The 15,326-nt window shown below is 45.6% G+C and overlaps 1 protein-coding gene across 30 annotated transcripts in view; it reads right to left on the bottom strand.

Moving 5' to 3' along the window:
- Window positions 1-15,326, bottom strand: part of FNBP1 (formin binding protein 1) — a 121,314-nt gene that overhangs the window by 37,486 nt on the left and 68,502 nt on the right. For all 30 annotated transcript variants that reach the window (XR_015948759.1, XR_015948758.1, XM_088665294.1 and 27 more), the window contains exons 5-7: window positions 12,869-12,931; window positions 12,158-12,262; window positions 1,645-1,773 (exon numbers count right to left, since the gene is read on the bottom strand). Coding sequence is in view for 28 of the 30 variants with exons in the window: in XM_088665294.1 (XP_088521420.1) it covers window positions 1,645-1,773; window positions 12,158-12,262; window positions 12,869-12,931 (297 nt within the window). In the remaining 2 variants the exon portion in view is untranslated. The remainder of the gene's footprint in view (window positions 1-1,644; window positions 1,774-12,157; window positions 12,263-12,868; window positions 12,932-15,326) is intronic.

A 15,326-nucleotide genomic window follows, 5' to 3' on the forward strand; every position in this document is an offset into this window, starting at 1 on the left:
ACTTGCAAAATCACATTCGAACCCATGCTGTGGGGTGGGGGGTGGGGTGCTGTTCCAGTTTTCAGCTGACACCAGCCCACCCCATAACAATGCAATTTTTTTTTTGCTCATCTCACAGCTGCAGAACAGAGGTGGCAAGAGAATGAGAAATGGTGATGTCACCACCCAGCTCCCTTGAACAATAGCTATGGGCTCACCCGGCCACACTGAGATCTCCACCACCACCAAGGGGCTACTTGAGCCCTAGACAAGTGGAAGAGCAGCAGATATCCATGCCACTGTGGCCTTGGCTAGATGTTTCAAGGCAGTAGCATAGAATCATAGAATCATAGTTGGAAGAGACCACAAGGGCCATCCAGTCCAACCCCCTGCCAAGCAGGAAACACCATCAAAGCATTCTTGACATATGTCTGTCAAGCCTCTTAAACACCTCCAAAGAAGGAGACTCCACCACACTCCTTGGCACCAAATTCCACTGTCGAACAGCTCTTACTGTCAGGAAGTTCTTCCTAATGTTTAGGTGGAATCTTCCTTCCTGCAGTTTGAATCCATTGCTCCGTGTCCGCTTCTCCGGAGCAGCAGAAAACAACCTTTCACCCTCCTCCATATGACATCCTTTTATATATTTGAACATGGCTATCATATCACCCCTTAACCTTCTCTTCTCCAGGCTAAACATACCCAGCTCCCTAAGCCGTTCCTCATAAGCCATCGTTTCCAGGCCTTTGACCATTTTGCTTGCCCTCCTCTGGACACATTCCAGCTTGTCAGTATCCTTCTTGAACTGTGATGCCCAGAACTGGACACAGTACTCCAGGTGAGGTCTGACCAGAGCAGAATACAGTGGTACTATTACTTCCCTTGATCTAGAGTGGGCAAAGAAGGAACCAATAAGCAGCTCTTGTGGCTCCTGGACTCAGATGCTTCAGATGATTCAGTAGACACGGAACAATCAGAATGTCGCCTTTCCAGCACTGCCCCACCCCGCAGCTGACAGCCAATATTACAGAGTGCGGCAGGCAAAGCAACACATACAACTGAATATATAATGATAGCCAACATGGTCCCCGCTGGACACTGTTGGGCTACGACTCCCATCAGCCCTTGCAAGGACAATCCGTTCAATTAGGTTAGCCCATTTGCACTGGGATAGATCCAATGTTGATTCTCCTTAGAGTAAGCCTACTGGAACTAATGGGCATGGCTAGCTCCAGTTCATTTGTTTCAATGGGTATACTCTGAGTAGGGCTTAGCTGGATGCAGGCTTTCCCAGCTGGATAAATCGGGTTTTACCATAAGTGCCTGCTCATTAAAGTTTTAGTCTTGCTTTAAAATGTTTGTGTGTGTGTATGTGTTTTCAATTATCTTGGATATAAACTGCCTTGTTGAGGCGGTGGCTCAGAAGGCAATTACAGAGCAAAACCATGTATAAGTCACTGCGACAACATCTGTACCGTACACTTAAAACACATGGCTACCCCAGGAACTGTAGTTTGTTGTTTGTTCAGAACACGGGGAACTATAACTCTGTGAGGGGAAAACAGGATTTTGGGGCGGGGGGCGGGCGGAAGCTGTATGCTTTAAATGCAAGATGTGGGCACGACTTAAGAGATGGAGAAAGTGGGTCACTAGAGGGGCTCTCACCTGGAAGATGTTAGGGATGTGGGTATGATAATGGTCATGCTGCTCGTGGTTGAATCTCTGTAATGTGGAGGAGTATTCTGCTTTGCTCTCTTCAGCCATCTGATGGCGGAGCTGAGCTTGCTGCCGTGCCTGGAGGAAAAAGAAAAAGAAAAAAGTCTCAGAGACTTTGGTGACCTGGGGAATTAATCCACTTGCATGGTGCATGACGCTTGCCGGACACAGTGCACATTTTGGGGGATTGCCACTGTTGTGTTCCATGTGCTTCCTGTAAACAGTGTTAAAGATAAAATAAAACAATCAGGTTTTTTTCAAGGCAACCAACTAATCCGCTTTGATTGAGCAACCTGAAGTTGCTGGTATGTGATGGAATCCTGCCTGAAAAGAGTGAGTCCCCCTTTATTGTTAGTCCTCATTATGGATTGCTCCTGCCAACCTAGCAGTTCGAAAGCACATCAAAGTGCAAGTAGATAAATAGGTACCGCTCCAGCGGGAAGGTAAACGGCGTTTCCGTGCGCTGCTCTGGCTTGCCAGAAGTGGTTCGCCTGGAAGCTGTACGCCAGCTCCCTCGCCCAATAACGCGAGATGAGCGCCGCAACCCCAGAGTCGGTCACAACTGGACCTAATGGTCAGGGGTCGCTTTACCTTTACCATTATGGATTACCAGTGGTATTTTCCATTTGATTGCATTTTTTTTAATATGAAATGTTTTCATTATCCTATTGTTTATTACTGTTACAGTAATATGCAAAGGCCGCCTTATACTGCCTTAGGTCCATCAGGTTCAGTGTTATCTACAATGGTTCTCCAGGGGTTTCAGCCAGCAGTATTTGGGAGATTCTGGGGTTTGAGCCTGGGGCCTTCTGCATGCAAGGCAGGTGCTCTGCCACTGGGCCAAGACCCTTTGGGCAAACGCTGAAAGGAAAGGAAAAGATGCCGAGAGAGTAATTCAGCGGGAGTGGAGAAACCTTCTCCTTCCCCCCACTCCCTGCCTGTTTTTATCATTAGTTTATTTTTGAAGCCTCCCTGTGTGTCTGCCTCTCCCGGTCCCTGTCTTGTTTATCTACTTGGAGACGGAACTACAGTTTTGGCAGGCTGCCTTTTGGTTGAGGTACAACAACACAGTCTTTTGCTGGAGAAGCGGGAGGAGGAAAAGTCCAGCTAACTTTGAGCTTGGAAATCAAATTTCTGAATTTCTGAATTGCTGCTGAGAAGCCTTTGAGATGCCTCACTCCTAAGAGCCGGGGTGGAGAAACTTTTTCATTCTCTGCTGGGCAACCCCCCCCCCCGAACTCAGGGGCCGCATGCCAGTGGTGGGTGGGTCCAGAAGGAAGAGTGGGTGGAGCAATGGATGCAAATCTTACCTCTACAGTGGAACCTCGGTTTATGAAAACCTCGGTTAGCGAATTTTCCGTTTACGAACACCGTGAACCCATCTAGAACGGATTAATTCACTTTCCATTACTTTCAATGGAAAAGTTCGCTTCAGTTTATGAACAGACTTCCGGAACCAATTACACCTATGCTTCGGGTTAAGTACGCTTCAGGTTGAGTACTCCGCAGACCCGTCTGGAATGGATTAATCCACTTTCCATTTACTTTTAATGGGAAAGTTCGCTTCAGTTTATGAACGCTTCAGTTTATGAACAGACTTTCGGAACCAATTGTGTTCATAAACCGAGGTACCACTGTATGCTGTAAGTTCATTTGTACACATTCACACACACATCCCTTTCTAGCAGAGGGAGAACCAAGTATGCCACCTTGAGCTCCCTGAAGAAAAAGGTGGGTTAAACAAACAGCAAGCAGCAACCAGTTAATCAATCTAGTACAGACAAAGACTGATTAATATGCGTCCCAAAGATGCACAATCATATATGTGTGCTACACCCGGAAGTGACTCAAAACGTCACTCAACATATCACAAAAAGGGAGGAATGGGGGTGGAGGGAATGGGGGGGCAGCGCTTATATGCACTGTCGACGCACAGGGGCTGGGAACGGAACCCCCACACAAAATGGTAATTGACTGTAATTATCAACGCTGGCTGGCTCTCATTGGACTGGTGAGGCAGAAGGCAGGAAGACCTCCAGTAGGTGGCGCCAGAGCCAGTGACAGGCAAAGCCACTATCTGTTTGGTTGTAAGTAAGAAAGCAGGCAGATGGGGGTTGGCTGAGGGCAGGTTGAGGGTGCTGGGGCATAGGGTTGCCAGGTCAGGGGCATGGAGGTTTCAGGGCCAAACCTGAGACCTCAGGGCGGCCCCTGGGGAGGTCACAGGGGAAGGGCCTAGAAGAGGAGAAGGTTAACTGGGAGAGAGGAAAGGAGGAGGGCAACCCACCCCCTGCAAAATGTCTCTGTTATAAGCTGCAGCCAGCTACTGCTAGGCTGAAGCTTGCAAGCTGCATGCAGAGTCTTGTTGATAATTGTGTTGCTGTTGTTGTTGTCTCTCTTGCCTACCTAGAGATTCAAGCCCTCCACCTGAGGGAGCCAGGCAAACATGGAGACTTCAGGTCAGACCTGGAGGTCCGGCAACAGTAGTGGGGCAGTGTCCCATTTGCCCTATCAGACTCCAGCTGATGCTAAGCAACAGACACGGAGCAATGGATTCAAACTACAAGAAAGAAGATTCCACCTGAGCATTAGGAAGAACTTCCTGACAGTAAGAGCTGTTCGACAGTGGAATTTGCTGCCAAGGAGTGTGGTGGAGTCTCCTTCTTTGGAGGTCTTTAAGCAGAGGCTTGACAGGCATATGTCAAGAATGCTTTGATGGTGCTTCCTGCTCAGCAGGGGGTTGGACTGGATGGCCCTTGTGGTCTCTTCCAACTCTATGATTCTATGATTCCAATTATGCATACCCTCAGAGGTGCCCTCCTCACTTTTAGCCTCATTGCGGCTGGTGGGGCAGAAAGCAAGGAGGCCACCAGTAGGTGGCACCAGAGCCAATGGCAGGCAGAGTCACCTTAAACCAGGCATCCCCAAACTTCGGCCCTCCAGATGTTTTGGACTACCATTCCCATCATCCCTGACCACTGGTCCTGTTAGCTAGGGATCATGGGAGTTGTAGGCCAAAACATCTGGAGGGCCGCAGTTTGGGGATGCCTGCCTTAAACGGTTGTAAGAAGACAAGTAGATAGCGGCTGGCTGAGGGCAGAGTAAGGAGGGCAGTGCACTGATAATTCTGTAGGCGCTCAGAGGCACTCCCTTCACCTTTATCCTCACGTGTTTTTGGCTCTGGTGAAAGGCCTCTGTGGCGGAGACAGGAAGAGAGGGCATCTGGGCCACAGGCGGGAGGAGAGAAACCCAGCTCAGATGCCGCCGGCAAGCAGGGAAAGAGAGCCAAAATGAACCAGATGGGAGAAGAGCTGGGGAGAAAACATTGAGTAGGTTGCACAAAAAGAAAGACAGAAGGCTCCAGGGTGAAAAAAATCCTAGCCAAGGCAGGAGTTCGGGTAATACTAAAACAAAAGGGATTGATGGGGGGAAATATTTGTGCAAAGATTTTTCTGGATGGTCTGACAGCAGCCGTTTGAATCACATGGAATGGACTGACTCAGTTAATGTCTCCTGGGAGCCTTTCTGCAGAGGAGACACTCTCTGCTGCCTCTTGTGTGGACCTTTTTTGCCTTTCTCACACAGCCTCCGCCTCTGGGCTTCACGGGTGTGTGTGTGTGTGTGATTCTTTGATCATTCAGTATCACTTCCTGATACTACAGAAATACCAGCTAGAGAGAAGAGGTTCCCTGATGCCTCTCTGTACGGACCTGCCCCAGGCCTTCCTTGTCTTTCCCACACAGCCTCTGCCTCTGGCCTTCAATTGATGCTGAAGAAATACCGGCAAGGGGTGGGGAGGGGGAGGCAGCCCCTTTGCTGCTCTGTGTGACTCACTGCTCCTGCTTGAAACCCTGGGAGCTGCTGCCAGACAGCGTGGAGAATACTGAGCTAGAGACAGACAAGTGTAAGGCAGTTCCCTACATTCCCACTGCATCTGACCTTTTCACCATCAAAATCCATGGAGGAGAATATTGGTGCTCCTCCTCCTTCGTAGAGACTTTTGTTCCCCTTTTGACAACACTTCCCTCCACCCCAAAATTTCATTACCAATCCTGTTTTGCCACTATTTCCATTGGCACGTCACAACTTGAGTTTGCTATTAGGGGTGCAAGAAGAAAGCACCAAACTGACATTTAGCTGGACTTATTATTATTATTATTATTATTATTATTATTATTATTATTATTATTATTATTATTATATTTATACCCTGCCCATTTGGCTGGGTTTCCCCAGCCACTCTGGGTGGCTTCCAACAATAAAATAAAATAAAATAACTGATTAAACATTAAAAGCTTCCCTAAACAGGGCTGCCTTCAGGTGTCCTCTATAAATCTGGTAGCTGTTTTTCTCTTTGACATCTGATGGGAGGGCGTTCCACAGAGCGGGCGCCACTACCGAGAAGGCCCTCTGCCTGGTTCCCTGCAACTTGGCTTCTCGCAACGAGGGAACCGCCAGAAGGCCCTCGGTACTGGACCTCAGTGTCCGGGCAGAACGATGGGGGTGGAGACACTCCTTCAGGTATACTGGACTGAGGCCATTTAGGGCTTTAAAGGTCAGCACCAACACTTTGAATTGTGCTTGGAAACGTACTGGGAGCCAATGTAGATCTTTCAAGACCGGTGCTTTGTGGTCTCGGCGGCCGCTCCCAGTCACCAGTCTAGCTGCCGCATTCTGGATTAGTTGTAGTTTCCGGGTCACCTTCAAAGGAGAGCCCATTACCTTCCAAGGTAGTCCATTCCACTTTTGAATGGCTCTGCCTGTCACAAAGTTATTCCTGATGTTTAGTTGGAATATTTGTTGTCTGAATAGAGCATGGGTAGGCAAACTAAGGCCCTGGGGCTGAATCCGGCCCAATCGCCTTATCAATCCAGCCCGCGGATGGTTGGGGAATCAGCATGTTTTTACATGAGTAGAATGTGTCCTTTTATTTAAAATGCATCTCTGGGTTATTTGTGGGGCATAGGAATTGGTTCACCCCCCCTATATAGTCTGCCCCCCCACAAGGTCTGAGGGACAGTGGACCGGCCCCCTGCTAAAAAAGTTTGCTGACCCCTGGAATAGAGGATAAGCACTCTGGGCCTCCCCATAAACTCACCCACTAAATGCCTGGTCAGGAGCTCCCAGAAGCTGCAATCAGCAAAACAGAACTGCTGCTGGCTTCTAATGATATAAATAAAAATCTGCCGAATACCAAGTCAGACCATTGGTTCATCTAACCTTGTGCCTCCAGATGTTTTGGGACTACAACTCCCATCATCCCTAGCTAGCAAGAACAGTGGTCAGGAATGATGGGAATTGTAGTCCGAAAACATCTGGAGGCACAAGGTTGGGAAACACTGATCTAACTCAAGATTGTTTAGGCTGGCTGGCAGGCAGTGGTTCTTCAGGGCTGCAGATTTAAACTTGGACCTTCTGTACGCGGAGCAGAGGCTCAGCCCCTGAGCTACAGCCTCTCTCAATGTGATCATAGAATCATAGAGTTGGAAGGGACCCTGAGGATCATCTAGTCCCCAACTCCCTGCATTGCAAGAAAATGCAGCTGGGATCAAACCTGCAACCTTGGCATTATCAGCACCATGCTCTAACCAACTGAGGAAGTGAGGCTTGATGAGAGAAAAAACAACCACCCTTTCCTACAACTCTGGTTAGGAACCATCCTTTCCTATAGTACCGTCTTGTTGTTCTCGCTGTTCAATTGCAAACTCTGTTTTGTGTTTCTAAGTGTGCCCCTTTTAAAATGTCAAGGCAAGAAGAGACTTGGCTTAATTTATTAACTTCCATTTGTGCCACCTCTCCTCCAAGGAGCTCAAGGTGGGGTACAGAGATCTTCATTAAGGGAAAAAGCCGAGCTCAGAGCACTTGTTTCGCATGCATCAGGTCCTGGGTTCAATCCTCAATGGCTGGGAAGGTCTCCTGCCCGAAACCCTGCCAGTCAGTGCAGACAATACTGAGCTAAATAGACCAATGGTTTGACTCAGTTCAAGGCAGCTTCCTGCAAGAAGATTTCCTTTCCACCCCCCAGCTTTCTAAAAAAACTTCAAGAACAAACACTGAGTGACCCAATAAGGATATCCAAAGCTCAGGAGCAGCTTTTGAGCTAGTGACAAAGCGGGGGGAAAGGGAAGATAAATAGGGGCAGGTCCTGAGTCTCGTGAGCCAGAGAGAGAGAGGCTGTTTCCCCAAAATGGGCAAAGAATTGAAACGCAAAACTGAAACCTGTGGTCTTGAAAAGGAGAACGGCTGAGAGGCTCATATCCCCAAACTGCCGCCAGCCAGCTTTTGCCGCTCCAGCAGAGTTTAGGAAGCAAAAGTCTTGGAGTTAAATGTTTGCACTTTCAACTTTACCAAGTGCAGATGTGGGGGAGGAGGCGTTAAGGTGGATGGGAACATTTCCCAAGACACCCATCGTAAAGGCCAGGAAGTGGGTTGTGCAGATTCCTGAGAAGCACCAGCCTCAAAAATTTGGAAGCTGTGTGCTCCCCGCTGACAGCTCAGGGTCAGAGCATCTGCTTTGCATGCAGAAGGTCCCAGGTTCATTCCCAGACACCTGCAGGCAGGGGAGGGGGTACTGTTTTGGAGACAGTGGTTTTGTTAGATTTATCTATAAATGCAAATTTAAATGCTGGGTTAGATGTTCATCTACTTCCCCCATCTGTCTCCTGTCAATGTCTAGCCAGATACCCTTGGAGAACTCAGAGGAAGGGCAAAACTGGAAACAGAATTTGCCTGCCACTGGCTTCCAGCACCTGGTGATCAGAGGCATCACTGGGAAATAAGCAACTCAGGAACATTCATTGCAACACATAATACTTAGGACTGCCTCTGAAGGAGGCTGGGAAACTTTAGCTGGTGCAGAATTTGGTGGTCAGGTTGCTCACTGGGCAAAGACAACTTGGGTATATGAGACCGATCCTTGCCCAACTGCAATTAGTTTCCGAGCCCAATTCAAAGTGCTGGTTTTGACCTATAAAGCCTTAAACAGTTCAGGACCGCAATACCTCAAGGACCACCTCTCCGCATGTAAAACATTCCGACTCTGTGTTCAACATCTGAGGCCCTTCTGCATGCGCCTCCTCCATGTGATGTATGAAGGGAAGCAACATGAGAATAGGCCTTTTCTGTGGTGGCTCCCTGTTTGGGGAATGCTGATTAACATTTTAAATATATTTGCGGGAGGAGGGTTATTGGTTTGTTTCTATTATGGTTCTTGTTTTTATTGAACCGCCCTGTGATATTTGGGTGAAGGGCAGTTTACACATTGAATTAACTATACTGCCTCCAACTGTGTATGCCAGGGGCACTGGCCCGAAGCACCAATTGCGCAGCAGGCTGGAGGGTAGGGAAACGCACGGGAGCATGAGCCCATACACGTGCGCACACGCTATTTCTGGCACACTTCTGGGTCGCAGGAGCACCAGATATAGCTTGTGCGCATGCGCACGGGCCTCCTCCGATCCGGAAGTGCACTGGAAATGATGCTTGCGCATGCGTGCAAGCTATTTCCAGTGCCAGAAGTGGGCAGCCGTGCTAGTAAGAGCGGGCGCTGCCACGGGCCGGATAAATCGGCCATAGTCTGGGGATGGCTGGTGTAGGCAAAGCATAGCACCAGGGTTAGTAACTATTGTACTGACAGCCTTATCTTCCTCCATGAATCTGTCCAATGCTCTTTTAAAACCTTCTTGGTTGGCGGGAGTGAGTTCCATAGTTTACCTATGCACTACTGAGTGATGATGTACACAGGAAAAACTCCCCCCCCCCCCCCGCTTAATTCACCCACTTGGGCAGGTGGAATGACTCACAGCTCTTAATTAAGAAAAAGAAAAGAAAATAAACAAATATATAATTCAAACAAACATATCACCTTTGGACAATGTTGGCACTCCCCAGAGATGCAAAGAAATATGTGTCTGCACACCTAAGGGAACAATATACGCTCTACTAAAGTAATCAGACACATGGAGAAGAAAGCTAGGGTGTCACTTCCAAAAACGGGCTCAGACAAGATGCAAAGTAGGTCATCAAGCCGGTGGAGCAAAACAGCAGCCATCTCAGAATGAAGCCAGCAAGAGATCTGGTCCCAGGGCCAGGAAGTCTTTGGGAATGTGGAGGGTGAGAGAGCCAAGCAAATAAAATCTGTACTGAGCTAGACAGACCAGTGGCCTGACTTAATATAAGACAGCTTCTTATTTACACCATCCTATTATTTTAGAACCATGAGGACTAGAACCTTCCAGGACTACAGGGCAATGGCAGAGCATCTACTTTGCATGCAGAAGGTCCCCGGAGAGATGAGAATGCCCCCTGCCTGAAACCCTGGACAGCTGCTGCCGGTCAGTGTAGACAATACTGAGCTATATGAACCAACAGTCAGACTATGTTCAAGGCAGCTGCTTAAAAAAATAAAGGAACTACGTTTTCCCCCCAACTGTCTAAAACTTCCCAAATAAACACACACACACACACACAGAGAGAGAGAGAGAGAGAGAGAGAAGAGAGAGAAGAGAGAGAATGATTCTGTTGCATCATCCTCTGGAAGCTGAGCGGCTTCTGAGTTATTCCCAAACTCCCCCCCTCCAAGCTTCCCTCCTCCTGCTTGCCTCCCCCTCTTCCCCCAAACTATCACAGCAGTCCCTTGATTAAACAATGTCCTATTCTGCACTTGCAAATTATGTAAGGATGAGCCCCACATCACATGCTTACGGCAAAGCACCCAAAGGGAGGCAGGCAAATACAGCTCTCTCTGTGTGTAGTTCATATTTTATTGGCCCATCATTCAGAAGTGGCTACTGGCATGGTTAGTTGCACAAGCCTGGAGAACCCCAGTGATATATATATAATATTTTTATTTCATTTTATAATGTACACAGGACAGCAGATAAATCACAGAATCAGTTGGAAGGGATGCCCAAGGGTTATCTAGTACAACACAGGAATCACAGCTAAAGAATCCATGGCAAGTGACCACCCGATCCTCTGCTTAGAAACATCAAATGAAGTAGATGTTTTAAATTATCTTTTAATGCTAATTAAAACATGGAAAAACCTATGAAATAGGCATGCAGAGTGAGTACAGTCCGTTGCACGTGGGTTTAAAATAACCAAGTCTAGGTAAAGAACACCAGCGTTATCAGATTATCAAGTCAAGTTCCAGATTTTTATCTTCCTTCTTCTCTTTTATTTTCCTTGGTTTCCTCTGCTCTGGGCCATTATTGGGATTATACACACATGAAGGTGATGACTGGCTGGTGAAGGACTCTGTGTGAGAGGCAGGTAAGAGAGGATCTCCCAAGGTGAGAGGCTGGGAGAAGAAAGGGGAGCTCCCAGGTGAGAGATGGGAGGGAGGGCCCACCCCTTTCTGTGGGTGACAAGGGTTAAGAACTACCTTTAAGAGGTAACGGTAAAGGGACCCCTGACTATTAGGTCCGTGGACTACTCTGGGGTTGCGGCACTCATCTCACTTTACTTCATGCAAAGCAGAACCTTTATTCTTGAGGTACAGCTTAGAATAAATAACCTAGTCCTCATGGTTCTGAATAATTTGAACAAAAGCATAGGCATATGCACCCCAACACCCGCTTTGACCATGGAGGCCATCCATCAACAGCCCTATCCTCCATGAGGTTGCCCAACCCCTTTTAAAGCCATCCAAGTTGTGGCCATTACTGCCTCCTGCGGCAGCATGCTTCACAGTTTAATTAATAAGTCTCAAATGCTGCAAGCTTTCCTAATACGGGGACAAATGCAGCTACAGGCCTTCTGGAATTTGCCCCTCCAGAAAAATTATGGCGATTAGCCCTTGTTGCAGTTTATTTCTAGCCGAGAAGAGCACCCTGGCTATTTTTAGTAAGCCATGTCTGAATATCGAAATTCCCAGAGGAGCGCTATGGATGCAACCGCCAGAAACGGACCTGCCTTTCTCAAAATCATTGGTAACCAACACAGACTGAAAGTTATCTGTTTTTGCAAGTGCTCAGTCCATATGGGAGCTCAGTTAGGTATGAAGCTTGTGTGTGACTTTCTTTTAAAACAGCATTGCGGCAACTTCTTTCTCTGTGAGGACGGTGAGATGATAGCTAAGACCTCTGCTCTGACAGGCAGTATGGTGTAGTGGTTGGGAGAGACCAGGGTTCAGCTTACTGGGTGACCCTAGGACACTCACTGCCTCTCAGCCTGACCTACCTTATAGCGTTGTTGTGGGAATCAAGTGAGAAGGGGGAGAGCATTTACGTCACCTTGAGCTCAATCAATCAATAAAATATACTGACAGTTGTCATGATTCCCATTTAAAGCAGTAACATACAACTTTCAACAGTCATGGCTTCCCCCAAAGAATCCTGGGTGCAGAGAGTTGATAAGAGGCCCCCTATTTCCCTCACAGAACTACAACTCCCAAGTGGTTTATAACATGTAATCCCTCTTCCCAGAAAATTCCCAAATCTCCTGCCTCCACTTTTTTGTTTACCTTCTCAACGTCTGCTTTCGTTACATTGATATCGGCGTCCATCTTTTCGAAATACTGCTGTGCCCTGTCCGCTTCTTTGCAGTCCCTTTCAAATCTTCTTTTACTCTGTTAAGGAAAAGGCAGTGTTGCATAGTGGTTAGAGTGCCAGACTAGAACTTGGGTTCGAATCCCAACTACTAGGCCATGAAGTTTGGGCCAGTTGGGTGTGACCTCTCAGCCTAACATACCTCACAGGGTCATTGTGGGGATTAAATTGGGAGGAGGAAAACTATCTAAGCCAACAATAATAATAATGATGATGATGGGAAGCAATAAGGTTTGAGCAATGAACTCCCTGTCTCTTGACATTGCTTTTCATAAAAAAATGTTTTGTTTAAGCAAGCTTATCTAGACATGTAGAATGTTATGTGTTTTAATCTCTTTTCACTACCACTTAATTATCTTTGGAATGCTTGAAATGGTCTTTCAATTATGATTTTGATGTTTTGCTCCTCAAATAAACTGCAATCAAGCAGTATATGAATGTAGTGAAATAAAGAATAAATAAAATAAGATATGGCTTAGGAGCACAAGACCTGACCCACTTGCCTCTTCTGGAAAGAAAGTTCCCAGACCTCGTGGGGATTGTCTGAGACCCTTCCTTGTGTGAAACTCCTCTGTAAGACCCACCAGGGGCAGGAGAGGAGCATTAAAAAAAAAAAACACACTCACCGATTCAAGCTGCTTCCAGCAAGTTTCGATGTGCTGCTGAGCTTTTCTGCCGTCATGAAAGTGCTGTTGTAAAACCATAGCAAAGAGTTATTAAGGAACTGTACTGAGACAAAAACTTATGTACACCTGTTTGCCCTATACCCTGTTTCTCATATTTTAAGACATACCCATAAAATAAGCCATAGCAGGATTTTTAAGCATTCAAGGAATATAAGCCATACCCCAAAAATAAGACATAGTGATAGGCGCAGCAGCAATGCCGGCCGCGGCAGGAGGAGGAGGAAAAAAATAAGACATCCCTTGAAAATAAGCCACAGTGTGTTTTTTTGAGGAAAAAATAAATATAAGACATGTCTTATAATATGAGAAACACGGTATTTATTTATTTATTTATTACATTTAGACATATGATATGCAACAGTTGCGCAAGATGAGATTTAAAATAAAAAAGTATACACTCAGATAAATGTTTCTCAATATATTATCAAGTTGTGTTAAACGATGTTTAATAATGTATATGCTTAGATTTTTGACCATTAATAAAAGGTATTTTGAATCAATAACAATGTTATGTTATAGGGGTTTATAGGAATTTATAGGGAGTAAGGAAGAAAATTAAAACATATGCTTCATACACCATAGTTTATGGTGTAAACTAAAGGTACTGTTCTGCTGTATGCCTCATTGTTTGTATAATCAATAAATTAATACCAAACTGCATAAAAATAGTCATGTTTCTTTTGCCCTCTTGCTAATTTTAATTTTTGTGTCAGTTTTTCCAATAATGCTGTTTGCAAAATTGCATTATACTATTGGTCTACGGTTAATAATTGTAATGATTTCCATGTCCTGGCAATGGTTGTTCTTGTAGCGGTTAATAAATGTGTTACGAGTTCTTTATTTCTAATTTGCAGCATATAATGACTATACAAATTAAGTAGAGCTAGTCCTGAAGTAATCGGAAATGCTTTTAATTAAAGACATTTCTGTAAATACATTTTACTAAAATATTTATATTTTTGGAGACTATCACCACATATGCTGATATGTCCTTATAATGGGACATCCTCTCGAACACATGGGATAACTGTTCAGTTTTATATAGAATAGGCATCTTGATGTAAAGTAAAGTGGTACAGAGATGCATTTTAAATAAAAGCACACTTTCTGCTGATGTAAAAACACGCTGATTCCTGGACCATCCGTGGGCCGGATTTAGGAGGTGATTGGGTCGGATCCAGCCCCGGGCCTCAGTTTGCCTACCCATGCACTATACAATGCTCTTAAAATTTAATAATAATAATAATAATAATAATGAATGCATTGCAATGATCAGTGAAGATCTCCCCATGTTGCCTTTCAGCTAGGTCTATTATCATCTGTGCATGTACATGGACAAATGATTTGGAGTACTCCAATTTTCTTCTGAAGTTCCATTGTATGTAACAGAACTTGCACCCCATTGCACTCACTTCCTTTCAATTCCGATGGGCTCCAATGACATACAGGTGAAACTCGGAAAATTAGAATATTGTCGAAAAGTGCATTTATTTCAGTAATGCAACTTATTATTTTTTATTTTTCTTTTAATTTTTACAAATGCTTTCTTTTGGAAATTCCACAGTAATAAAACAAATAGTTACAAAAATCACCAAAAATAAACATTGCTATTACATTTCATTAATTACATTCCATTTATAATTGACCCGCCTAACGACAAATAATTACAATGACAACAAATAAAGGCTTGACATATCTTGCTTTGCATGTCGTGCATCTATCTCATTTATTGGTTTCACCTTTTAAGTTGCGTTACTGAAATGAATGCACTTTTCGTCGATATTCTAATTTTCCGAGTTTCACCTGTATTAATTGGAAAGCTCTAGGACAGGCGTCCCCAAACTTCGGCCCTCCAGATGTTTTGGACCACTGGTCCTTTTAGCTAGGGATCATGGGAGTTGTAGGCCAAAACATCTGGAGGGCCGCAGTTTGGGAATGCCTGCTCTAGGAGGCAGGGACCCAGTTTCAGAAACAGCAATGGGTCTTCGACCCCAGACCGCTACACCTCTGCCTCCAGATGTTAGTCTGGAATGATGGGAGTTGCACCACATTGGCCACCCCAGCCCTAACTGGAAAGGGGAACATTTTTTGGGTCGTCTAACTTCTGCTCCGATATTACTGGATCTCAGTTAAGTCACGCCCAGGATTTTCGGTAGATCTATTCAGAGTTTCTTAGCCAGGATAGCATACTCCTACCTACAACGAACATTCAATCAAAGACCAGCTGAAGTCATAAAAGGCAATGCAGCTGGATTACTGGCAGAGCTGAAAGAGTCATCGTTTCCCATTAACTCTGATGACACGCGTCCTGTGCCAATCTTTTCTACCACATGGAGAATAATTATCTCCTTTTTTTATATGAGGTAAATGCAACATCCGCTGCAATACAGCATTAGAA

This window comes from Zootoca vivipara, chromosome Z2 (assembly GCF_965207765.1).
Source record: "Zootoca vivipara chromosome Z2, rZooViv2.hap1.1, whole genome shotgun sequence".
Classification (NCBI taxonomy): Eukaryota; Metazoa; Chordata; class Lepidosauria; order Squamata; family Lacertidae; genus Zootoca; species Zootoca vivipara.